The sequence below is a fragment of the Falco rusticolus genome, chromosome 12 (genome assembly GCF_015220075.1).
Source record: "Falco rusticolus isolate bFalRus1 chromosome 12, bFalRus1.pri, whole genome shotgun sequence".
Taxonomy (NCBI): Eukaryota; Metazoa; Chordata; class Aves; order Falconiformes; family Falconidae; genus Falco; species Falco rusticolus.
In genome coordinates, this window is record NC_051198.1 from 7,436,315 (window position 1) to 7,463,155 (window position 26,841).

At 43.4% G+C, this 26,841-nt stretch overlaps 1 protein-coding gene across 1 annotated transcript in view; it reads left to right on the forward strand.

Moving 5' to 3' along the window:
* The window catches only part of ISM1 (isthmin 1), a 41,323-nt gene extending 15,889 nt beyond the window's left edge, over positions 1–25,434 (forward strand). Inside the window, exons 2-6 of the mRNA XM_037405874.1 lie at positions 5,362–5,595; positions 14,207–14,474; positions 17,542–17,685; positions 20,413–20,502; positions 22,195–25,434. Of these exons, the coding sequence (XP_037261771.1) occupies positions 5,362–5,595; positions 14,207–14,474; positions 17,542–17,685; positions 20,413–20,502; positions 22,195–22,712 (1,254 nt within the window). The 3' untranslated portion in view covers positions 22,713–25,434. The remainder of the gene's footprint in view (positions 1–5,361; positions 5,596–14,206; positions 14,475–17,541; positions 17,686–20,412; positions 20,503–22,194) is intronic.
* Positions 25,435–26,841: the final 1,407 nt, after the last annotated feature.

The window sequence follows — 26,841 nt, forward strand, 5'->3', positions numbered from 1 at the left end:
ACATGTGAGCCAATGTAGTCTATTTTAAAGGATTTACAAACAGTGATTATCTAAAACGTGCTATTAGATATTGCAACAATTAATTTGTGCAGCTTTCTAAAGATAAGTAAGGCCTTTCACTTCATTGATACATGTGAACGTGAGGGACAAGCACATTTCAAGAAAAAATGGAGTGTCTCAGTAGCTGAGTGGTTGACAGGACACCCCTCTGGTCTGATTTCTTGTGGCGACAGGAACCGTCAGTGACTCCTTAGAGTGAACCAGAGCTGTGGGGCTCGGTACCACCACATGCTTTCAGCTACTCACACAGAAATTAAGCATGAGCACAAGTGATTTGCCTGTTAAATGAGAAAGCCAAGACAGAGCTAAGAACAGAACAAAGGTCTTCTGACTGCCTGGACTGTGTGTGGCATTAATCATAAAAGACATTTTTCTCCTTGTATCTCTGATAATGCTTTTCAGCTGCCAACCTCACCGTCTGCTTATCTAACGCTGTCCTCATACCTCTTCCTGCTAGGTCCTGTGCTGCTTATACTCATGACAAAGCCTGGGAATTAGATCACCCAAGTTCATTACAGATCTTGGATCTGCAGAGGTGAAAGTCTCATGTAGTATCCCGGTGTGTTACTCAGCCTCCCCAGACCGGTTAATTTTAAAGTGATCATTTAGCACTAACCTGGAAACACATGACAGCCTTCGAAATCAAAACAATCTGTTTAGGCAGGTGGGAAATGAAAACAGTCCTAATGGCTATAATGGTTTTCTGTGAAGGCCCCAGGCCTCATTTTGTCTCTGATAGCAATATAATCTTTTATAGCGTCTGTGAAGTTTCCTAATAAATAAATGTTCCTTGTTCCTGGTGGTTGAAGATGCTGTACAGGTGCATCATGAAAGTGCATTGACAGACTGTCGGTTTTCAATTCAAGACCTCTTGTCAAGATCATTTTACAAGATATTTCAAAGGAATATACAAGAAATAAAAAAGCAATGTAGCTGTGGCAGGTATTTAGTAATAGATGCCCTTGCTGTCTGGGAGCTGTTAGGGATATAAGTTGCATCAGTTTTCCCCAATTCTTTCAACTCCATAATTAGCAGTGCTTGCAAATGTGGCCTTAGTTTGGCAAGTGGAGAGGGAATGAAGGAAGGTAAGAAATACGAAAGACAGAGAAAGAGCAGCTGCTCCAGAATGTTTTCTGTAGCTCCAGTCATTCCTCACTTATTCTCTGTCTTGGTTGTTTTTCCAGAACTGGAAATGGGATTAAAATAAGGAAGAGAGGAGGGAGATGGATTCCTCACTTGCTAAAAAAATGCAAAGAAATTCCCTTTTTCCATAGTTTGGTATTTTTACAAGTTCCCATTTCTGTTTGACCTCTTTGTGGGGAAGAGAAACTCTACGCGTCCCTGGAGCTGATGTCTAACGTGACAGAGGGAGAAACAAAATAGGAAGGAAATGGATGGAGTTAAAATACCCATTTGAGTATTGAAAAGTTAAGCTGCAGTATGAGGTAGGAATTTTTTCCTGCATGCAGGGCTGTCTCTTGGTGCCTTAAACCCTGCGGTGGTGCAGGTCCCGCCCGGATCACCAACATTTAAAGTTAGCCTCACCAAATCGCTGTGGATTGCTCTTCTTCCCTGGTTTATAGATGGACGCAAAGCCATTGGTATGTACAGAACTGTTGCTCTCCCTGTTTCGGTGTTGGGTGTGGCGAGGTGTGTTGCTCTGTAATGCAAACGGAATGGCAGAGTCTCTAGGGTTTATTTTGTTGCCTGACAAGGCACTCACAGCTATGAACAATGTGTTCCTGCCCTGATAGACTGTCCACGCTTAGAAGACCCAGAAATCCTAAGCTGGTTTTGTATTGGGAACTTCTATAAATATCTGATCCCATGGGGCAGCAGAAGTGTAGCTGACAGCAGGCGTGAGTAACCCCTTAAAATCATCGTGATGGGTAGTTGAAAAGTTGTGAATAATGTTGTTAAATGAAGGAAGAAAAATGTTTTACCTTAAAATATTTAGAGCAGATGCATCATTTGAGTAAGAAACCAATGTGCCTGAAGTAGAAATGTTGTAACTTCAAAGAAACTGAGTCAGTAGTTCAGAATGAAGTGACACAGCTTTTAAAGGAAGACAAGCAACACTGCTTTCCCAGAAGCAATTGGGAATACAAATTTTGTACACCTAAAGCTAGACAGTGCGAAGTGTAAACATATGAAATAACATAAAAATAAGAAAAGAAGAATATTTCCCCCCTGCAAAAAAAAAAAGAAATTCAATTTCATCTGTTAGCTTTGGAACACAAACCCTGTTTTCTTTGGAAAGGGTGCTGCCATTGCAGTACAGACCCTTCTTCCTGCTAGATTGGCCTGGGAAGAGGCTTTGCCTGAGTTAATGCAGTAGAACAGAGCGAGCCCATATTCTTTTCACATGCAGTTTGAGCTCACTTTTTCTGATGGCAGCCTCTTTTACCTTTTTACCAGAAATACACATTTCTAATAATACTCATGGTACTATGTAGCAGGTAACTAAATGATCATGCCCGTTGAGCATTTCTGTTTGCTTGTGTGGCAGTATGGCATGGCAGCCCCAAGGAGGCACAGCATGGGCTTTTCCTAGGGTGAAAGGGACTGCCAGGGTTAACACCGCTTTTAGGCAGAGGACACACGCTTTAACCTGTGTCGTTCCTGCCAGGCATTAGTCAACCCTGCTCTTAAAGACAAACTCCACGTTACCCCCTCCAAAGTCTGCTCTCGAGCTTGGCTGTCGCTGCCATTAGAAACGCGTACCTAGCGTTAAACCGCTAAACCCAGCTCTCCGGATCATGTCCGCCCTGCGCAAGCAGAGTGGTCCATCCCCTTCCTCGCTGCAGCAGCCTTTGGCGTAGGGCAGTTGTCATGTCTCCTCTCCATTTTCGTTTTTAACGTTAAACAACCCCAACTCATTCAGCCTGTAATTAATGACAGTCCCTGCCCCAAGCAGCTTGGTAGTGGGCCTGATCAGCCTGATGTCATTACTTCACCATGACAATTTTCTAACTAACTCCATGTGATATTCCATCTGTCTGACACTATTAAAAACTTTTTATATAGCCCTTATTATTGTAGTTGCTGAGCTCCCCACAAACATCACAGTGAGGAAGGGAAGTGCTGTTATCCCCACCAAGGCACAGACAGACCATGACCTGCCAAGATCACACAGGGAGTCTTATCAGAGAATTAAATGTAGGTCTCTAAAGTCCTTGGCCAGCTCTAGCTATATGGTATGTTAATGTGGAGAATCAGGATGCTCCTGAAGTGGCAAGCAGATAGGGAAGGTATGAAATTGTATGTGAGAATTTTATTATTTTTTAATAAAATCTCACTTTACTTTTTATAAAGGTAAGATTATAGGCATGAGACCCCAGAAAAAAGTAGTTAAGTACCACAGTTTTTTTTTTTGGTTCCTGTCTGAAGTAATTTAATAACAGCACAATTACACCTTGTTGTTACTCAGACCTAACTGAGAAGCCATTTAATCCTCATGCCCCAAGAAGTTTGCAGCTAAATTCTGTTTGATAAGTGTGACGTTTAAGCATTAGCATATGGGTAAGGAACCTAAAAGTTAGCTAAGTGGCCCTCGGGTTTGTTTCCCAGAGCCTGCCGCTGTGTGATTTGCTTTCTGCTTTATATCAAATAAGGGCTGTGTTAATGGGTGGCCTGCCGAAGGCAACCGAACAGCCTACCTGGCCTTCAGCAAAGAGGAGCATTCTTGGTTTAGCCTTCCAGCGATACAGGCTGTCAGGAGCGCACACGCACGTGCACTAATTCAGAATGAACTTCTTGTGTCTGTGCTCTAGTTAGATGTCTGACAGTGCCCTTTTGGCACTACCGACATGTACCCATTCTGATCATGAAAATACCAAGACAACATTAATTCTGCTAAATCTGATTTTGCTCTTTGCAAGTACAGTGCAGCGAGAAGGGGAGAGGAGAACCACGTTACTTTTTGCTTGAGACAATTTCACTTAGTCCCAGATTAACTCTTAAATCTTGGTTTATTTAACTCACTGAGTATTTTCCTGTAAAGTGGACAGATTATATTGTAAAATCTCTTCAAGGGTCAATTTAGAACCTTCTAAGCAAATAAACACGAAATAAAAGAAAAGGCATTGGAACTGTTATCTGTCTGAGCGCTCAACAAAAGGTATGTTAGCTTAATTTGAGCCAGGGGAGCTGGATGGAGATTGCATTTAACCAGAAATGCTGGCAAAAATATGCTTCAGTAGAGCCAGAACCACATGTGGCCATTCCACTTTAATTGTGCTTGTTTTAAAAGATAGGTCTTTAACGTTTACCCTCTCCATGCTTGCTGTCTCTTTATGAACTGAAAATAAAAGCTCCCCAGGCAGTCATACTAAGACCTCAAGCCTAAAATTTTTCAGCTGAGTCAAAAGCAAAACCTGTGCTGAATCTGCCCCATGCATTTTTTGTAGCCATAAGAAGACTGGACTTCTCTGCTGGTTTTTTTTCCCCCAAGTCCCCAGGCCAGTGCTAACCCAGGCAGCCAGTGTTTTGATACTACATGTATCTCCTTGGTGAGGTCAAAGGCAGTGGCAGCAGTGCTACTGGTTCGAAGGCAGCTTGCTGTAATATACTACAAAACCCGAAAGTACGCTCAACAATAACAAAAGCATTAACTGCTGACCCACAGCTCGGTGAAATTCAATCCCACCATTAGGCAAACATGAAAATGAGATCCCGGAGGAAGGAAGGTTCAGATGTTCAAGACCAGAGAAATTGGGTGAGGAGCACAGGAAACAAGATGGAAGTTGTTGCAGACTGGGGGGAGAGAGGCTGCCAGTTCAGCAGTAGGATCTTTTAATACCGTACATTTCAACATGCACTCAGCAGTTAGTGTTTTTGCTCCGCTTTGGAGCAAAGCAAACCAAAATTATTTATAATAAAGATACCTTTTACCATTTTAGGGACACATTTCACGTGATAGAATTTGATTTCCCAGGGGCTGCTTCAGAGCTTCATGATTCCAGAACTGCTTTAAGTTAGATGCTTGTGTCAATGTGTAGGTGCCCACTGCAAAGCTGGAACGTTACAGGAACCCGAAAGAGCTAAGCACTTAAGTCTGACCCGCTTTTATCTTGTGTCAGATAGTTACAGATTTGCACCACTGTAACTAAGTGTATTTCAGCGAGAGTCAGGTGCCAAACGCATGAGCACCCTAGAAGATACCCCTCATCGGTGCTGTGTGTTTCAGCAGCGAGCTGCGGGGGGGTGCTGCAAGGCTTTGGGTACGTGCTCTGCGGGCCCGCACTGGCAGGACTCCACGCTCTCTCAGTTGGTGTTACAGTGCGTTGCTTTTTTCCCCAGAGCACATTCACTGCAGATGACCGTTCTGAAGACGGCTTCACCCTGAACCCTGAGGACAGAAGAGAATACCCTGATCTCCAGGCTGCCCACCGGCCGTTCCCTAAGCAGCGATTCAGGCAGGAAAACGGGCATACGTCCTTGCAAAGAGATGGACCCAGATCTTTCCTCCTGGATCTTCCAAACTTCCCTGACCTGTCAAAAGCAGATATCAATGGGCAGAATCCCAACATTCAGGTACAAATTTATGTTAACGTGAGTTTTTTATGAGCTGCACAAAATTATTTTACTGAACCAAGACAACTTTCAGCCTGGCTTCCACGACATGCAGTTAGAACACAGTGTCTCTACCAATAGCACCAAAAGAGGATGTATATAATGTAATATTATATATATATAAATACATATATAATACAAAATATACTTTTTGTCTTAAGCGAATGCACTATTTCAACTTTTTTCTACATTTCTCTTTGGATAGCGTTAGTTTCATAAATGTGGGTATCAGTACAGACCTATTTATGATACTAAAGCCATCTTTGCTATTGCCATTTTGGAACATAATATATCCACTGAATATTAAATGGGTATTTAAAATTCTCTTTTCGATTCTCTGTTGCAAAATTTGTTTGTGAACCGGTTCTCTTTCGGTATGCTGTTGTAAAATGCAATCATCCCCAAAGCTTATAAGAGAACGAGTCTTTAAGTTTCAGCTCAAAATGTGGTCCTCTGTATGGAAACAAGACATAAAGTTAATTTCTGTAGCAGCTGCCTGGAGTGAAAAATGTTGTCTGCAAGAAACTTTTCTATACATTATTCCTCAAACTATTCTTGGGTTTGGAATGGCCACTTACAAGCCGCTTGCATCTTGAAACTTCATGAATTAGAAAGAGGAAAAAATGAGTGATTTGTTTTTAATTCAGAGCCTTAAAGCAAAATTGGCATTAATAAGCAGTCTTTTTTAACCAAAACAATAACGTGAAATGTCGTTCTGCCTAAGATGTGCTTATAAAAACAATGCACTAATAGAACTGGTTTTCTGGTTAAATCAATTCCTGGCTTCTTACAGTCCTCCAGCCCACAAAATTACCATCCTTTTGATATGTCTAAGAAGTATGTATGTAAAGGTAAAAGAGCTCTGATAGTGAGAGACCAACATGATCAGCAGGCTGGAGCACCTCTCCTCTGAAGACAGGCTGGGAGAGCTGGGGTGGTTCAGCCTGGAGAAGGCTCCGCGCAGACCTTAGAGCAGCTTCCAGTACCTGAAGGGGCCTGCAGGAAAGCGGAGAGGGACTTTTTATAAGGGCCTGTAAGCGATAGGACAAGGGGGAACGGCTTTAAGCTGAAAGAGGGTAGGGTTATATTAGATGTTAGGAAGAAATTCTGTACTGTGAGGGTGGCGAGGCACCGGCACAGGCTGCCCAGAGAAGCTGTGGCTGCCCCATCCCTGGCAGCGTTCAAGGCCAGGCTGGATGGGGCTGGGAGCAGCCTGGGCTGGTGGGGGGTGTCCCTGCCCGTGGCAGGGGGGCTGGAACCAGTTGGTCTTTAAGGTCCCTTCCAACGCAAACCATTCTATGAGTCTGTGATCGGGCGAGAACAAGCCTTCTCCAAGTTGACGCTCCATTACAGCTTAGATGGCTCGCAACGTTAAGAAGCCTAACAGATTTGTAGTAAGTGCAGGTCCAGTATTTGACAGTCCAAGGCAGCAAACATGTTCAACATGTGGTGACTGTACACATCCCTCATGCTAGGAGAAGCCTTCCAGAAAGCCTTAGGAAGGGAAGGTAGGGAAGCTATAGGGGCCCCAGATTGTGGCATGAGGTAAAGCGTGTAACGTCATTGTTTGAACGGTATGTAAACTGCAGAGGAGGACAGGAGGCAACAAAAACCTTCTCTGATTGGTAACAGCATTTAATGTTTAGACTCAGGGACTAGATAAATGAGATGGAAACATTTTCCTGGCTTGTCTTTATAGTAACTGTTTCTGCTCTGACCTGTTTCTCCACCACCTGATCTTGGAAACGTGTTGGCCAACTATGTCAGCAGTTTTGCTGGACTCTGAGAACCGGGAAGCCTAGTCCTGTAAACTAGAAAACATTGGGCAACATTAATCCCAGTGCTCTTGTGCACAAGGATCAGCTCTTCCAGAAACAGGTTCCCTAAGTTCTGCATTGTCTTTACTCTGCTTACTTAGGCATGTAAATAGGGATATACAAAGCTGCTTTAAGTTCCTGGTTGACAGTCCTGCAGCAGGTCAGGCCTCTTGGAGATAAAGCTCCCATTAATTCATTACAGAGTCAATGAAAGTTTATTTCTTTGTTCAAAGTTGTGAAAGGTGGCCTACTCTTTTGGGGAAAACAGGATTATAGTGAATTCTGGCTCATTAAGCAGTACTGTACTGACCTGAATGGCAATAATTGACTTGGAAATTTCTCATCGGCTGTTTGGCAGAATCGATGCTCATTTTTCTTTTCACACCATGGCTTCGGGCTCTGTAAGTTACAATCCTGGGGGTGTTAATTTAAAAATCCTCCTGGGACAGCAAGGTTGGAAAGGGGAAAAAAAAGCCTGTGTGTATTAATCTAGCACAATGGCCACATTTACTTCTCAGAGACCCACAACTTCTTTTCCCTTCTACTAGTACAAAGCTGCAGAGCAAAAATAACATTTTAAAGGGAAATTATACCTGGAAATTTTAAAAACTTGATAAGCAGACATAAAACTCAGCCTGAAAAAGCAGGTCGAAAAGATACTCCAGTGAGTTCTCTTTACAGCCATTCCTTCTCTGGTTTCCTGTGAGATGGCAGTTGCTGTATCATGCCCTGGTTGTGTGCTCTTTCAGGGAGGAAGTGGTAGATGTCAGGGCACCATCACAGGAGTTCAGAAAATTAACATGTCCCCAGGTACAACTGTATTTATCAGGCGATAATCAAATATAACTATACTGGACTGTCTTCTAGAAAAACCTCAGAAACAACAGTTGGAGCTGCAGTAATCCAAATGCAATTTGCCTCTTTGCATGCAAGACCAGGGTGACGCTTACTGTTCTTTCTGTGGCATTCTAGCCTTGTAAAATCTCCCATCATTTCAAGTGGCCTTTGATGCTTTAGCATTGCTTCCGTGCTGGTTGTTTAAGAGTAACTGCAGTAGCTGCTGTGGAGCAAAGGCTGGCTGTTTGGTTTGGGGCGTTTTGTTTTCTTTTTTTTTTTTTTTTTTTTGTCATTTTAACAATTCTGTCAATGCCTGGAAGACTTCCGGATGATTGCAAAAACTGATCACAAAACCTGATCTTTGGTTTTCCTTTCACAAGTGGAAAATCCCTTTTGTGTAGGTTTGCACTCGTTTGATGAGCTAGCCGAGGGATGCCAATGCGGGCTGTAATTGGGCAGCGTTATTATTGACAGTATGACAGAATTGTTCTTACCCGAGTAACAGAATGAAGTCACACAGGAGGTATGACTTCAGAGGAACCTGCTTATTTCCATTTCCAATGGGTTTTTCTTGTCTGTCCCAACCAGCCTTCTACAACCTCTCCACTCTCCTCTGCAGCTGATCCTCTGTTTGCAGCCGGGTGCTTCAACTTGCAATTGAACTCTTGCTCTTGTCTCTCCCCTTTTCATTTTACTGCTGGTTTCCCAGGCTTGGGTACCATAACAGGTAGTGCACTGCTCTCTGTTGTCCCACTGCTTTGCTGCTTTCCTAGCAGTGCTCAACACCACGGCAGACAAGGGAAGACTCCTTACTGTTTGTCAGGCAAGGGCATTTTGTTGATGCTAATGCTCTTCAGAGAGCTTGAATCTTGATCAGGCTTCACAAGCAGTATACCTGAAACACAGGTGGGTGAGTTCCAGTTGCAATGGATGCATTAACAGGTGACAGATTCCAAGTAGAAACTGTGCAGAGTTAGGTAGGATTCCCGTCCTAAAAACATGTTGATTTGCCCTGGAAAACTGAAGTAAATCAGTGTATGATCAAATCTGTTGTGATTATTATGCTCATTTTGAGTTGCAGGATTGGTAGTAATTGATAGGAGTGATTTTAAACCAGGAGAAGGTAATGCTGCCTGCTTGGCAATTGTCTTTATCGTTTTGTGTGAGGCCATATCCACCAGTCACACCACTCCAGTGCTTCTGTGTTACTTTTATTTATTCTCTTTGATATCTATTCAGTTTCTACCTTCAATTTAAAAAAAATCTACAAAGAACCACCCACTCTAAGAACATACCCAGCTACAGAAAACCAAGGCTGTATGATCTTTTTAAAAAGAACTGCAGACTTCCAACCAGCTTTTCTCTGGGTTCATCCCTGGCCATTTCCCTCACCTCCGTCTGTATCACATGTCCCTTTTAACACATTTTATTAGATGGATTTTTTAGGTATCACTTACATTTGTCATCTGAAGCTGCTGGTTTCACTGTGTTGGAAAGCAACACCACCTTGATGTTGTTACAGAAGACTCAGCGGTATCTGTAATACTGAGCTCTGACCAGTACGGCCCATCTCTGATCTAGCACAGTAAGAACTGGAGGGCTCCAGTAGTGCTTGTTTCTTGTAATTACTGTAAGGCTTCATAGTTTAAGGCAGCAGCAAAGCAGTTGTCCCTAGCTGCAGCACTGGGAGCATGGTGCAGCCTTCCCAGGAACTAGCTAGTCCTCTTAGCAAAGCTGGAGTGACTAGTCTAGGCAGAGCCGGGTGCCCGAGGGCCATGGTTAAACCACTTCCAGTACCAGAGCTGTTACTGCCTCTGTGCAGGTTTCCTAACGTCACGGTGTAACAAGAGCTCACTGCAGAGAGAAAAAATTGGACTTGGGCTTTAGAGTGGATTGCTAATTGTGGGGCTCAGTTGGGCCCGTCAGAGAGTGCAGATAGGATTGACAACATTAAATGCAAATTTCGGGTTTCAAGTCACACTGTCTTCTTTGCTCCCAGCAAATTTTGAGGGTCCTTCACTTTTTATCAAGTTCAGAAAACTGTTCTGAGGCGCTGTCGTGACATAACCAGAAGTAAATCGGTGTCACTGCTGGTATCATTTAACTGGAGTTGTTACGTGGGGTAGAATTTCCCATTTCAGTATCTTACAATGAGCTCGTTTCTGTTCTGCTGTTAGTTACCTCACTGATTTGCGCTCATCCTCCACTTCAGGGAGCGGCAAGTTCTGCATTGGAAATTTGCATCAGTTGCAGGAAGGGAACAGAGGATAGCTATGGCTAGAATCCACTGCTTGCACAATGTTGCAAATGTAGCTCTTCCTGAAACCATCTTCTCCTTGCTTAGGGCATTGTTTACACGATTAAAGCGAATTCAGAAACATTGTTTCAGTAAACAGGATGAAGTACACAGAACTTTTTGTGCACTCCAACAGGCGGGGATAATATTTATCTTCTGTATATTTTTAGCCAGGAGAAAATTGGATGTTGGTGTCTGGAAACATCTGTGCCCGATACCTTTGTTTCATTAGAAATCGACTGCAAATCTGTTGTTTTAGTGTACCTATGCCAAGTGTTTTTAACAAGTTTAAGAGGAACATCCTTATTTGTAGCTCACACAACCATAAAAGAAGTGGCTTCATTTTAGGTTTGAATACTTCTGGACATGATTGTGGATTTATATAAGAACCATGTTACCACAGACATTTTAGAAAGCTTGAGAAAAAAATAAATAATCTTTACAGTTTTCATAATCTCTGGAAGAAGAAATCTGAGAAAATGAAGTCTTTAAAACAGTCTCCAAGACAGAAATACTAAACCGGGTCTATTTTTTTAATTTTTGAGAGAACATGTTTTTGTTGGAGTAGTTATACAGCATGAAAGCTTTTTCAGAGCCACTTTAAATGCCCATTTCTAATGACTCTCATTCTAGATCTGATTTCTTTTTTCTTTTATAAACAACCTCCTGTATAGAAACTGATGAAACAAGATACGTCTTTGTGTATCATGTATATGCATAGTCATGGGCTAATGTTAAGTCTATCTGTAAGTACTGGGAAGAACTCAGCGAATGCTGATTTTTCAAAATTTTTACACTGGGATAAGGAAGCAATCGGTCGCCTGAAGCAGCAGCCTGTTCTCACACCTCTGCCCTAACTTTTGGGTCATACCATGGAGGAATTATTAGGTTTACTCACTGATTTCCTCCCTGCCTCTGGAAGGTCCATTAGATTTAAATGGGGCTGGGTAGAGCACAGCAGAGCCCCTGAAAACAAACAGTACTGGAGCCGACTGAAGCTATCTTCTTTTTTTTAATTTCCAAGAGTGGCAGTTCAGACAGTCACAGGATTCTTTATAGAATTTCTTTCACTCTGTGTGGGGTTTTTTGCCACATGTTAAACAAACAACACGGTAATCAAAGCTTTAAGCAGCAGAGAGAGGAATATAGCTGTGTGTCACAGTACCACACTGGATTTTGCTTTTGGTATGTTCATTTTTTAAAATAGGCTGTGTGTTGGAAAATTAATTTTAAAGACCTTTTCTAATAAGCCTACTTGATAGTAAAAACAGACTGCAGAGGGATATCTTATTGCACAGACATGTCACGGAAGTCAGTGGCACGTTGGAAGTCTGGTGAGGTCTTATGATGCTGGAAGCTTGTGCATTACACCTGCCTGTCTTCCCCAGCACAGCACATAGCTCAACAGAAATTTCTGTCCCTACAAACCCGCTTTTGCTCAAAGTGACTTGGCATCCTGAAAAAGTAATTTAAAGCAAATCCCTATGGTTCTTCAGACTGTACCTGGCTGAAATAATGAGTTCATGCTGATTGACTGTCATATAACAACCATTACCAAAGCAGATAGAATCATTATCAAGTGCCCCCTGCCTTTTTTTATGAGAGGGTTTGGTTTGCTTTGCTTGTTTTGGTTTAGGTTTTGGGTTTTTTTCACTTTGCTGAGTCATTGCTTATAGAGTTAATGTGGTCTTAAAAAGACTTGCTACTGAAGTACTAAAGTCATACTAATTTTCACATGGGCAGTACTAAAGGCCTGCAACTGGCCAACAGTGCACAGTGTTAGCCACTCGGTAACACTATTTCCTTTCACTTATTGTGAAAACTCTGTTTTGCTTGGATAGATGTAACAATTTTGAATCCCTGAACTAACCCTGATGTTTTAAAACTTATGAAATCCATTGTAATTCTTGGTCTGTAGAAACTGAGGTTTAATGAAGTAATCATTCCAATTCCATATTTAGCCTGGGAGTAAAATATCTCTTGTGTAAAGATGCTATTAGGCTGACAACTGCACTTTCTTTCACTCTTGTTCTTTCTCCCAGTGGAACTTCTTAGTAGCCTCAAAGTTGTTTCACTTCAATGGTTTGGTCTCTGGTCAAATGCAAAGCATGCAATAGGTGCAAAATCTCCTTTCTCCAAAAAAACGATGTGTAGGCATTGTCTGTGCAGCTGTGTCCGCAGCTACGAAGCTATGGCAGCAGTTCTGTTTCACTTCCTATGTCACACTACTCTCTGGATCACAGGTAACTGAAGAAACACAGACACTCTTTCCTTTCTTTCTCTTGTGATTTTCCTCATAACAATTATCGTAGAATCATAGAATCATTTAGGACAGAAAAGACCATTAAGATCATCGTATAAAACTGAACCTTTTATCCAAAGTACAAATCCATGGAGCCATGTAAAAGCCTTTTAGCATAATAGTACATTATTCTGTTTTTCCTGGGTTTGTACAACTCGATTTTCATGGGGTGCTGTCTTGAAAGACAGCTTTGTAAATCTATAAAACATGAAGAAAACCTCCGTACCTATTAAACCTTTCAGATATATCTGATAGTCCCTTCTGTATCATAGTTGTTTAGCCAGTCCAGTGTAATCACTGAACCACATTAGCATGAAACATCAGAGCATTTTATGTTTTACCTGTGGCCACGCTGTGCTTGCATGACTCATAGCGCCAGGGTTTCTGATGTCCAGTTCCTATTTCTAAATAGCCTCCAACATGCACGCACAGTATTTGTCCAAAGTTTTCATAATTACACATTGTTCAGCATAGAAAAGGAGTAATCAAGGGCTGTTCCTATGCAGAATTGTATTTACATTCATGATGTCCGCAGCGAACTTTGAATCTTGGCTCTGGGCTTCTGCAGAAACCGTGAACGGGTTGTGTATCATTCCACCCTCCAGCACAGAAAGAGGACTTACTTCAGAGGGCTTAGCAGCAAGTGACTTACTCGGCAACAGTTGAAAGAACTGCTGGCTCTCACCACAGCAGAGTGCGGTTTCACATAGCGGTGACAGCCCACGCCGCTGTGTGATGGAGGTGCTGGTGCTGCAGGGAGGGCTGTGCCGGGGGCTGGGCTGAGCTGTTGCCAGAGGGCAAGGCAGGTGCAGACCTGGCAGAGACCCTGGCCTCTGCATCTTCCATCTTCCCACTCACAGACTCACTTGGCCCTGGCTCAAGTCAGTCCAAGTCCTTGCAACGGGCTCTGCGCGTTGGTGTGCTCCATGCTTGCCTCAAATTCAGCCTCAGTGTAATTAGAGTAACAGATCTGGCTTTCTTTTTCCTGGTCATGTATGTTCAGGTTTAAACATCTTTCCCCACAAGGCAGAAAATTCTGCTGCAAAGCTTTTAGGCACAGCATGGGTTGTTATTTTGTGGGGGATTTTTCCTAGCCTTTGTTCCAAGGTCTGATTCAGCAAAGGTAGCAGAAGGAATCACTCAGCTGCTGCGTATCTCTGGGCTCAGTAACCTGCATGTGGCTTGCACCATGCGAACCCTACAGTATTACACAGCCCCTCCGCAAGGGAACACCAGTCATTTGTCTTCGCTGCGTAGGAAGTTTCCCACGGACGAGGAGGAGGCACTGACAGCCAGCCCGCTCTGTTCTGCCTCCCATAGGTTACCATTGAAGTGGTGGATGGCCCCGACACCGAGACAGACAAGGATCTGCAGAAGGAGAGCGGCAAGCCTAGCTGGCCAGTCCCGTCACCAGACTGGAGAAACTGGTGGCAGAGGTCCTCCACCTTGACTCGCATGAGCAGCGGTGACCAGGACTACAAGTATGACAGCACCACTGAGGACAGCAACTTCCTCAACCCTCTCGGTGGGTGGGATAGCCATGCACCCAGTCACCGGAGATTTGAATCCAAGGAGCAGCCAGAGTATGGTAAGCTTGCGTTCCAGGCCTCTTACGGGCATCTTGGGATTGTAAAAATGAGTTTGGGGGAAATGAGAATGGTGAGGCATCGCTGAAAGTAGGCCAAACAAAATAGAATTTTTCAACATGTGGCTTTTGTTCATCAGCTTTTAAATACAAATCTGTGCAGATGCACAAGCTGTACTGTGGTAGCTGCATTCCACTAGTAAGTCTATAATCTTGAAAATCATACCAGTTAGCCCATAAGAGGACCTTTTTTTAGCCCTAAGTGTACTTTTTTTAAAAACAAAGGAAACAAGGTTTCATATTTATTTTTAGAGTAAGGATAAGTACAAATTTAGAAACGTGCAGTGGTTTGGGAACCAAAATATGATTATTGGATAAATAAGCAAGATCTAAAACGTGGTAGTATTTGGTGGATACACAAATATGATCAATTATGTTGGTGCATGTGTGGGGAGTGGCATGTGCAGCAGGAACATTGTGTATTTGCGTGTGTAATTCTCTTCCAGATGTGTCACGGCGAAAACAATTGTTTTCAGCTTGTATGAAACAGTTGCAGAAACCAGAAACAGAGGAGCTAGTTATTCACTGCCCCAGCGGGCTGTGACTATCCACATGGGCATGACTCAAGGGAGGTGAACTAGTATGTGCTCATGGGTATAGCTCAGAGCCTCTCGGATTTAAGTTGTGTGTAAATACAGAAGATTTTTTGGTTACAGCAGGGTCTCAAAGCCACACTGCTTTTACCCTGGCACTTCCATTGCATTCCCTAGATACTGCAGAGTGCCTGTCATGCGCTGATTCAGTCTTATTTTCCCCGTTTTGGTTAACTTTGAGTCCTAAAGCCTTAACAATTGAGGGAGACTTTTCGTGGAATTTAAATATTTAAATACATACATATGTATTAAATTTTGTGGCCAGAAGATTGAAGTCTATCCCTTCTTTTTGCACCTGCCTTTATTTGTGGACACGCACTATTGCCAAGAATTCACGTATTAGGTAGCTATTCATTTAGGTAAAATAAAATCGTGTTCACAAATAATCATGGTAGAAAAAAAAAGAAAAGAAGAATTACAAATGCAAAAATAGGAAGAACAGGTTAAGCTCCAGCTGAAAATACACGCATGGTGTATTTAATAGTAGATACTGTGCGCTTCATAGTGCGGTATAAACACTAGGTAGGTAGGCCTGAAAATTATGCTAGAGCTCTCCGCTGTGCAGCAGAGCACCCTGCTGATTGGGAAAGGCTCCTGGCCTTACGACTAACCTGGGATGCCGTGCCCCTGGCCAGGGGGATGTAGCTGCAGATCCTGCCTGTATGGGGCTCTTGTGCTAGTTCCACCCGCTGACCTGGTCTCATGTCTCATGGCTCTTATCTCCCTCCTCCTGCCCCTGCCAAAAGGCACCGCATGGCTTTGCCTGCCCTTCCTGGGCCTTCCAGTCTGGGCCCTTTGACAGCGTTGCACTTGCTCACCCTCCCTCTTCCTTGCCAGCCACGTGGAGAAAAAAAATTCAGAGTTGGAAAAGGGCCGGGAAGGAGAGCGGGGCCAGGCAGAAAGGGCAGAGCACATTTTCTTAAGGCATCTTATGCCTCTTCAGACTGCTGCAGTGCCCACCTGTTGGCAAATCCTGGAATCGTGGGTCTTTGCACACAGGCGGTAGCCATGTGCCCCCCACATCACACCATGGGCACCTGACTCGGGTGTGGTGGCTTCCTCATTGGCAGCGGTGTATGAAAAGGAGGAAAAGCATATAAGGTCCCTGCCACGAGGAACTCGCATCTAGGCAGCTTGCTACGAGTGAGATATATAACCTTCCCATAACTCCTGGCAATAAATGTTTAATAGCACCCCACAGAGTTGTCGTCAGTCATTACATATGGTACAAATCAAGTTACGTGTTCTAGTAACCAGCTCAGGAAGCCCACAGACAGCATGGCAGTGGGCGGGGGAGTGGGAATCGCATGTAGCACAGAGGCCAGTGCAGGCAGGGATCTGTCCCTGTGTCTTGCAATTACATACATATTCAGCCTATAGCTATAGAGTAGGCCTGGCTCAGAGTTGCTAAACCCTATTTTGCTTTGCTGCCAGTGCTGGTTTAACCCAAATGAGCAAAGGCTGCAAGCTGTGACCTCAGGGTCAGTTAAGTATCTCCTGTAGGTTGCAGAGAAATCCATTAAGCCAGATGTTCCCTAGCGAGAGCCAACTCTCGGCTGGGAAGGTGAGCAAACGGGTTTGGTTCATGCACGACATTTGGTGGCCTTCAGAAGGTGGCATGTGCCACCATGTTCACACAGCAAACAAAGGAGACTGGCTCTAAAAGGGATTAGATACTTAGAGTGGTACCGAGCCATGGTGGTGCAGACTTGGCATCATTTGCCCTTGGCTTTGTCCCAGAAGAGAATAAAGTTGTGTTTTGTTTTCAGGAAGTTCCTGCTAGTAAACCGTCAGGTTTGATGTTATTTAATAATTCACATGAAACGCTACAAATTGCATGTTGTTCTGGGTGCAAGATGCATATGTGGTTCCCTATATCCATGGCAGTATTCCTGTAATATCTGTTTCCTGTTCAAGGGACCGAAAAACAAAATCGCAATTTTCATGCATGACCCTCAGCCTCCCATAGTGCAACATTCATTGTGCCCTAAAAATTAGTTGAGTATTGTTGTGCAATTGCTGTGTCTTTTGAAAAGATGAAAAAGAAAACTTAATTTATCCTGTGCCTGATTAGTCTGTGGTCAGAAAACATATTCCTATATACAGGGAAATTATGTGGATAGACGTGTACTGTTAGTTCATGACCCAGCTTTGCAGCTGAGGATTCTCAGCTGCCAAAAGGTCAAAAGAGAAAGGAAATATTTTTTCAAATTATGTTGCATGCGTTTCCCTGAGGAGCATCAAGTGTGAATACCATTTAAACAGCAGGCTTATGCCTGGCACTTAGCCCAAGCTTCAGGTAGAGACATCTGGATTCCATTCTTGTTTTGCCTTCTTAATAAAAAACACTACACGGTAGTTTTGGGTAGTAGGAGTTTTGTTTCTTCATTTCCTTCCTCATCTTTGTTCTTTCACAGATTATATTGACGGTGAGGGAGATTGGAGCCCGTGGTCCCTTTGTAGCGTCACCTGCGGGAGTGGCAATCAGAAGCGGACGAGGTCCTGTGGGTACGCCTGCACTGCCACCGAGTCACGGACCTGCGACAGGCCCAACTGCCCAGGTGTGAGCATGTTCCTGGGAACTGCAGGCAGGGGGGGGGGGATATGGGGGGCAGAGCCCTCCTGTGCACAGAGCCCAGGGCCCGTTTGTCCCCTCACTGGGGAAGGGCTCCGGTGGGCAGGCGCACGCTGGTTTGCAAGGCCATTTATGAAACAGCAGGTTCTTTGCTCGTAATAATACGCTGATAGATGCAGTCTACTGTTCCCAGGGACTCAAAAGGCAAATACGGGCGTTTTTTAGGTTACAGCAGGCGTTTTTGTGGACAGTACATTTTGTATTCCAAAGGATGCAATCTACTCTCTTGAAACAAATCTGTATTCATTTTAGAATTTCAAAACAGCTGTGTTGACTTTTACCTCAGCGAGCTCCTATTTTGCTGTGCAGTGAATGGGCATGCCTGTGCTGTGAACAAATGGCTCCATACCAGTTATATGGCTTTTAAGTTTTGTGCTTAACGTATACAGAGTTGCTTTAGGACTCCATGTGTACTAATATTAAAAAAATACTTTAAATACCTACTTTGCATTTCACTCCAGAGATTTTGGGTTCATTGGATATTTCTTGTCCTAGAAAGTCAATGTTAAGGTGGAAATGTCGTCTCTGTTTCGTTTACACCCTGCTTGATAATTGGAGAATTATAAACCAACAAGTCTGGTTCTGCAGCAATTGTGCAGAGTGGGATGAGGGAGTGTCTAGTTTTGGCTTGAATGTATTCAGAAAATATGGCCAAGAAGCCTTACCTTAGCTCTGACTCATCTACAGGCATTGACATCTAAATGCCAGTAACAGAGGTGTCCTTACTATCAGGCAATTTTTGCTTTGGTGACAGCAGGGCTGAGCACTCAGACCTACATTGTAAAAATTTAAAGCTGCTATGGAAAACTTTCCCGTGATGTTCTTTAAATGCTGCTGTGTGTTTGGATTTAGCCAAGTTTGTAATGCAGTGATGCAGTAGTTGCCACAATGCATGGGATATGTGCCATTTCAGTACTTCCCAAGATTGGAGAGAAGTAGAAACACATGCCATGGTGGTACGCATTTCACTGAGTCTACTTAATGACTCAGAAAGGCAGAAACGCTTAAACTAGGGGTCAGGTTTTTTTGTTGGGAAGTGAAATGTTAGCAGCACTGCAGAGAAGGCTTTGGGGTCTCAGTGAGAGAGGTGGAGAGAAATTACTCACTCACAGATAGATGCGCGCATCCATTGCAAGGTAACGGCTGCTAGGCTGTTCAGGGGGAAGGTGTTTCTGGATGGTCAATAATAAAGGGTTAATTCCAGATGAAAGTATGTAGCCCCCAGTTACATTCTCCAGTATTTATTACCGGCTAGCATCAAACAGTGGCAAACTTGAAAGAATATATCATATAACAGACCCCCAGCGATCAGCAGGCAAAACATATTCACTCTTTGAGGCTGTGCTGACATTTTTAAAATTACAAGGGCAAAGCTCAGCTTCTGCTGTGTATAATTCTGGCAGTGAATTACTGCCCCGTAATGGGTTCTTGGGTATCTATTATTCTGCATCTACTGCTGGAGTTAAGGCAAAACTATGATAATTTTATTGAAAAGCAGCCTGAGGCTGTTTTGAAGCTTGCAAGCCACTATTATGCCCCAGTTCAGGAGATCAGGAGAAAGTTCACTGGCAAGAAGATGGATGGTGAACAGACTTCATTATTAACCATATAGTTATCACATATTAAAGAGCTTTCTGCTCTTTCTTGAAGGTCTTTAATTCAATGGCGAGGGAAAAAACCCTCAAACCTGTTTAAATGCTTCTTTGAAGAGATGTTTGTTTTAAGGCCACATGGCACAGCAACATAAGGGAAACATGAGGCTGGTAGGTAGGCCAAACTAAAGCAGCAATGAAAGGATGTTTACTTTGGCAAGATCAATTAATACATTTTCTGACAATCTGTGTTTCTCTCTACTGATAGCAAACACTTAAATTGCAGGTTGTTGGAAGATCCAGATATTTTTATTTGATTGCCGTAGCTGCAGGGGGATGGGATTGATGGGAGAGGTTATTTATCTCTCACCTACTCACACCTTTTAACTCCCTAGCACAGGCAGAGACCAGCAAGCACCAGTCTTCTTGCAACAGCATCATTCTTCCTCGTAATTCCTGAAAAATGGTTTTCCATAGGCAGATGTGAACTTATTCACCTGTCTTCAGGCATGTTGCTCTTTTTGAGAAAGTGGCACAAAGGCTGTCTCCTTTAGACATGATATTTTACCCAGGGCTTTAGAGTTTCCATTAGGACGTTTGTTTTTATCTTGTCGGTCCCTTGTGATACATGCTCTGGAGAAGATGCTGGTCACATAAAGCTGACCAAGTGGCTGTTGGTGAAGTTTTTGCAAAGCTCCTACCTGAATTACTGGGAGATGCTGGCAAGCCTTGCATCCGAAAGAGGAGGAATTAAATCTGTTCCCTCACTGCTGTCCCTGCACTGGGTTCATAACTGACCAGTTTGTTGCTTATATTTAAGCTCTAAAACTTGAAAACTTTAGACCTTTGGGCTAAACTACTGCTTTATCTTCCTAACACCACAGATTCCTTGGTCATTATACTTTTAAATGAACATTCCCTCCAGCAGCAACTTCAGGTGGCTTCCCTGCCAAACAAAAGCACCTTGCAGAACTGGGGAAGGAAGGAATGGCAGGGAAGCAGTTGATTGCACAGTGTTTTAATGGGAAAGCACCACCACCACTAACACGTGTTTGTCTTAGGGATCGAAGATACCTTCCGGACAGCTGCCACAGAAGTGAGCTTACTTGCAGGAAGTGAAGACTTCAACGCTACCAAACTGTTTGAAGTTGGTAAGTAGCCTAGTCAATCTTTCAGCAACAGGTAAGAGACTTACTTAGATTTTCCTGGTTGAACTCTTGCTGCAGGTCCAAGATCTTGAGTTTACCATTAAAAATGTCAGTAATAATGGCCATTTATTATTTTGCTTAAGTTTATGATCTGAACCTTAGCTTGCTTCTCTCACTGAATCTTTCTCCTCTTAAGTCTTAGCAAATTTCTGTGCTGCTTTCATTATAAAATGGTGATTCTCTGTCCTAGCTCAGAAAAGAGCTGTAAGGCTCCACATTAATGCAGAGTAGGGAAAAATCAAATGCTGTTCAGCATTTTGCTAAAACAGCCTCAAATGGAAGATACTGTAAAAGCATTTTAGGTACAGCTGTAACGTTAAAAATAAAAAGACAATGACTTTTACAAGCATGCATGGCTTTTACAACTATGTGTGCTGCAGTGGGGCTAGTCAGTGAGATTTTACAGGGCATGACTCAAGACTGCCCTAGCTAAAACTCAGCCCAACCTCTATAATGTTCTGATTTCAATCCTCCAATGAAACCATAGCGTGGCCTATCTTAGACACTGGGTGCTGAACTAATTGGATAAATCAAGTAATCCAGCACCCCCCGCCTATGGTGGTAGAGCACAACAGTTAATGATAGCCGGGATAGGACTCTTTAAGGAGATAGAAAAACAGGACACATCACTAAGTAAATATTTTGCGCGAATGTTTGCTGTGAGAGTTTTAGGTCCCAGTCTTTGCCTTACTCCAGAGTCCTGTTAAGTAAGTGTGGGGCAAGATGTGCAGGGTTTTTGGGGGGGTTTTTTTGAAAGCTGGTAGCATGATACAGACACCTTAAATAATGTTTTAGGAAGGAGACGTTTAACTGGATTCTCCCAAGACCCTCGCAAAATAATAAAGTGCCAGTATTAAATACGCTACTAGTCTATAAATCTCTTTAATCCTAGCTATAAATCATGACTCCGGTGCTGTTAAATCCTCCTAATGTACAGACACTCTGATATTATGTCACATATGCCCCTTTAGAATCTGAATCACTTTTGGCTGCATTTGCCAGCTAAGATGTCGGTCTCCTTGTTTGAACTACAGCTGCTTGAAATACCCCTTTGGGAAGATGGAGACCAAACAGAAAAAGGTATTTGTTAGTTGAAAGAAAGACTGAATTAGGGCTTAATAATGAACTTCAGGAAAAGTAATCCAGGCCTTGCTTGCCATCTTTGTATTTCTAGCATCATGAGAAACTTAATCCTTCAACATCTGAATCTGCTGTTGTTACAAGGTGAGTGCGCAGACAAGGGGTTCAAACTAACTGGAGACTGTCATCAAATCACTGTGATTTCCCCGTTCAGTTCTGTCACCTGTAAACCCATGACAGTGTCTCTTGTGCTGCGTGGGGATACTGGCAGCTTAACTGGAATTTGCCAGGTAGAAGAAAATGCCAAATGATTCTTACTGGCATGGTGCTGCACTACAATTCAGACTAGCACTGCCTGAGGCCCTGAAGCCAGTCACACGTGATTATCTGACAAGACAGCACATTAACACATTGCAGGTAGGGAGGCAAGCTTTTTCTTTCTTAAGCAAAGCACTGGTGCTGAACAGTTAGGCTTTACTCATTTGATATCACTGATCATACAAACTGGGATGCTGCATAATGTATCTTAAGCTTCCATTTCCTGCCCTTGAACAGATACCGATAGCTGTGAAAGATGGATGAGCTGCAAAAGTGAGTTCTTGAAGAAATACATGCACAAAGTGGTCAATGATCTTCCCAGCTGCCCGTGCTCCTACCCCAGAGAAGTCGCATACAGCACTGCTGAAATCTATGATCGAATTAAGAGGAAAAACTTCCGCTGGAAAGATGCAAGTGGTCCAAAGGAGAAACTGGAGATCTATAAGCCCACCGCACGATACTGCATCCGCTCCATGCTCTCTTTGGAAAGCACCACGCTTGCAGCACAGCACTGCTGCTATGATGATAATATGCAGCTGATTACCAGAGGGAAAGGGGCAGGTACACCAAACCTGATCAGCATTGAATTCTCAGCAGAACTCCATTACAAAGTGGACATTCTGCCTTGGATTATATGCAAAGGTGACTGGAGCCGATACAATGAAGCACGGCCTCCAAACAATGGGCAGAAATGTACAGAAAACCCTTCAGACGAAGACTACTACAAGCAATTTCAAGAAGCAAGGGAATACTGAGAGGATTTTCCTCCTCTTCAGACACAAAATAGCATTTGTTTCCTGGATGCCAAAGAACTGGTAATGGCTGCTGCATTGTCTCCTTGACAGGGGTTGATCAGTTCCTTTCTAATGAATGTATATAGTTGTAATATAATACATAAGTATTTTTCATAGTGTGTGTAATTTATAAACACATATCTCTCTATCTCACACACACCTATTTCTACATACAGACATACATAAAACTTGTCCTGGTAGGATTTTATACTTCAATCGTTTAATAATACACATTTCATTTTATTCCCCAACTGTAACGTAAGTGTGAGGTGGGGGGGGGTGGGGCAGCTGCCATCACCATCAGGCCCAAGGTCCCAGCTGAGGAGGGCACATATTTAAAAGTTGTTATAAACAATAGGATTGAAGAATGCACTCTTCCATATGGGAATGGTTTACAAGATTAATGCACCTACAGCACCAGTTCTCTCTATAATTGATTTCATGACTAGTCATGTCTAAGAAAAGATATTTTTTTTTAACGGTAACACTCAAAAGTGAGTATCAACAGTTACTAGCAATTTTTTTCTTGGGATTCTTCCTGTTACCTTCTAGCTCAGGTCTCTGCAGTCCATCTGGGGTAGGCTTGCAGGGAGACTAGCCGTGGTTTTCCTGTGGACCAGGAAAAGTCTCGATGCAGTGGTTCTGCAAGAGTTACAAACAGCCGACTCCTGGAAACATCTCAGATACGGAGCTACAGCTGTCAGGACTCACATCGTATGCTGGGGGGTAGATCTGCAGAGCAGCTACCTGTAAACTAAGTATGCCATAAGTCTTTGGAGGAGCAAGGCCAGAGCAGGAAACCATGTCAAAGGAAAAAAAACCAAAAACCAAAAATCAGGTACCCCCTAATTTTTAATATGAAGAGTGTTTAGATCTGCTTGTTTCTTTCTTTTAAGAAAAGAAAGAAGTTTATTTTTTTGAAAGAACAGGAAAAGTGGAATACACATTTCCAAGTTCCCTGAGATAAAGCATGCAACCAGCCCTTTTCCCCCATTTATCATATGCTGAGTACACAGTGTCCTACAGAAGAAGCTATTCTTTAAGGAAGCTGTCTGGGAGGAACTATTGGTGAGTTAAAATTGTCTTAATTTTTTTGAAAAGCTAGCATTATTTTTGTAAAGTATTTATTGAATTGTAACAATAACTCACAAGTGGGCTGTGTCTCTAACATGAAAGGCTCCTATAGATGGAACTTGATTACCAAGAACAAGACTGTTGTTAGGCAAAGGCTTTACTTCCAAATTTTTATAAAGTGCAAGTTTACATACATAATCCTGTAATTAAGCAGCTGATACCTGCATTCCTATGAAAGATAAAAATTACACCATGGGTAAATAAATACTTACAGTTCCATCCTGTAAAAGGCTGTCTTGCTGCAAGTCAATGTCTTCATTTGGAAAACCAAGGCTAAGTGTTACTAGAGAAATGCCTATTTTTGGATGATGTCTTCTGATACACATATGTGTACTGCATGTGGAACCTCACACAGTGGTAAAAGCAATCTTGTGTTGCAGTCAGTCCTAGCTGAAAGATGCAAGACAGCCATGAAAGACAATTCCTTCTGCCGTACGCAGGCACACATATATACTGTAAATCTTTTCTTCTCTAGCTCTGTTGGCCTTTCAGGTGCTGGTTGATTGCGACTTACTGGCCAGATGAGTGCATGGTGTCCCCAGCATTAACATATGCATAATAAGTCCGCTGCATCTGCGAAGTGTCAGGCTTGCATTGGTCTGCCCAGGTGGTGCAAATCAGGGGATTAATAAGCAGCGTGGGCCTTGGACACCCACGCTGGCCAGATGTGGTGCATAGGCTGCAAAGGCTCTCCCAGGCTCTGCCAGACCTAGCCTGACAGGCTGCAGTGCTCAGCACTGTACTTCTGCTCTGGGCTTCCAGAAATACAGCAGTCCGGGCACGTATGCAACCGCAACTGATCTACTGAGGTAACTTCAGCAGCTGGAAATCTTGGCCATGTCATCGGATTTTCCCAGATGCTGGCTTGAGCCAGGGGTTGGGGGAGACGTGGATATACCCTAGCACTAGCTGGTAGTAACAAAACATGGTTAGTTGAGCAAGAGGGTAAACATGGGGATCGCCCCTTAATTTTTATAGAAACCAGGTTTTGTAAATCCTTGCAGGGTCATAAGAAGGAACCACTAGCTAGCCGAGCCAGTTAAATTGACAGCAGATGGATGAAAGGCATAAGCAACTTCAGGATCAGTCACTTAATAGGGAAGACAGGTATTTTCTGCAACGTGGTGGAGAAAGCTCTGCTTTTTACTTCACTTAGCAATGTGGGGGGAACAACCGTCTCAGGTTTCTCTGGGAAGGCAATGAGAGGGCGGTCACAATTCCCGAAATATAAAACACATCCCTGCAGTTTATGGATTAGTAAATTACGGTGCTATCGAGAAATGCTACTACACCATTAATACTGAACATGAGAAATAAAGTGTCAGGGAAGAAGAAAAAATATTCTAATAAATGAAATAATGCACAAAGTTTCAAGTCTTACCACTCATAATTTGCCAAGGCTAGAAACTGAGGCAGCGTAATAACCACTGGTGAGGACCTACCAGGTTTTTCATAGGACAAGTCCTGGAGCACAGATGAAGACAGCATTCACACTTCTGCAATCTTAAGCAACGGTCCTTATTAAAAACAAAGTCAGTCCTATTTTAAAATAAATTATGATCCATTCAGGGCCAGTCTGCTTTTTTTCTATTCTGTTTTCCTTATCTCCTTTACAACAACTAAAATTGTACCTGGAATGACTGTGTGTAGTAGTCCTTAGCAAGGTCCTGGAGTTTGCCACAGCCAAATTGGGCTCAGTCTCCTAAATACAGAGCTCTCTATATTAGAATAAGACCCGAGGAAGTGTTTGTAGTCTTGGGTTCCTAGGCACAGGTTGGTAGGTGGAAGAAGCTGTTGCTACATTTTTAAGTTACCACAGACTGTGCAGATTGGAAGACCCAAGCAAAGATACGAGGGGCATTGAAACAAGCAGAACTAAACAGGGCTCATGGTCTCAACACTGAGCAATCCTCAGCGAGTCCCTCACTGGTAGCCATCCTGCCTCCCAGAAGGAAACTTGAAACAGACTTCACAGCACCCTCTTCGTATCTGAGCAGTTCCGTGTACCTATTTCTCATCAGCAAAGCCAGAGTGCATGTTTTCATCTCCTGGCCTCCGGTTCCTCTGCACTACCCTTCTTTTAGGCAAGCACAGCTGTTTGTGCAGCAAAAGGAACCAGTCAAGTCATCCAAGTTGTTTTTAACTCCAATCAATCGACAGATACCGGTTACCGCACGGATTTAGAGTTGAGTTGGCAAGAACGCCTTAAGCTGGCACTGCTAGAGTGCCCTGAGGCATCCATAAATGGATTGAATGCGTACCTTTGATGGTTAAAAGGATGAGTGGGCCTGGCTTCACATTGCCGGGACAGCTGCTGAGCAGCAAAATTCCACTAACATAACCCGCAGTGATGCATATGGGTTATAGGACAATATAGTGAAAAACAAAAACATACACATATTCACGAATCCCCACAGTCCTGCATTAGTTACCAGCTGCATTCCCCCCACCCCCCAACCCCCACCCCCCGTTGTGCAAAATGGTTAGCACTGTCAACACAACACATTCTTTAAAAAAATGCTAGTGAGTTCATAGGACTGCCTTTTCCATATATAGCATTTTCACTGAGATGTAGGGTTGGTTGCAATGAATAACTGATGCACCTGACACTTTCAATTCAGTGGGGTCAGGCGAGTTGAAGATGGGGGGGGGGGAAGTAGTAACCTTTCCCAGATGAAGAATCTGCTGCTTGGTGGCAGGGGCTTGCAGTATATACATGAGCCATTTAGCAAGGGGATGCCTGCCAGACCACACTGAGCCCTAATGCCGCTGTCCCCTACCTGTGGCCGTCTCCCTGGCTGGCAGCAGGAAGGCAGCGAGGGAGCACCTGCACTTCCTGGTGGTGGCCTGGGGAGCTGCCTGAGGCTGAGGACGCACCGGTGCTCCCCTGCCTGCTCTCTCCATCAAGGGGCCCCTGGAGTCGCCCAGCAGCCAGCATGGCTCGCCACACTGGGTG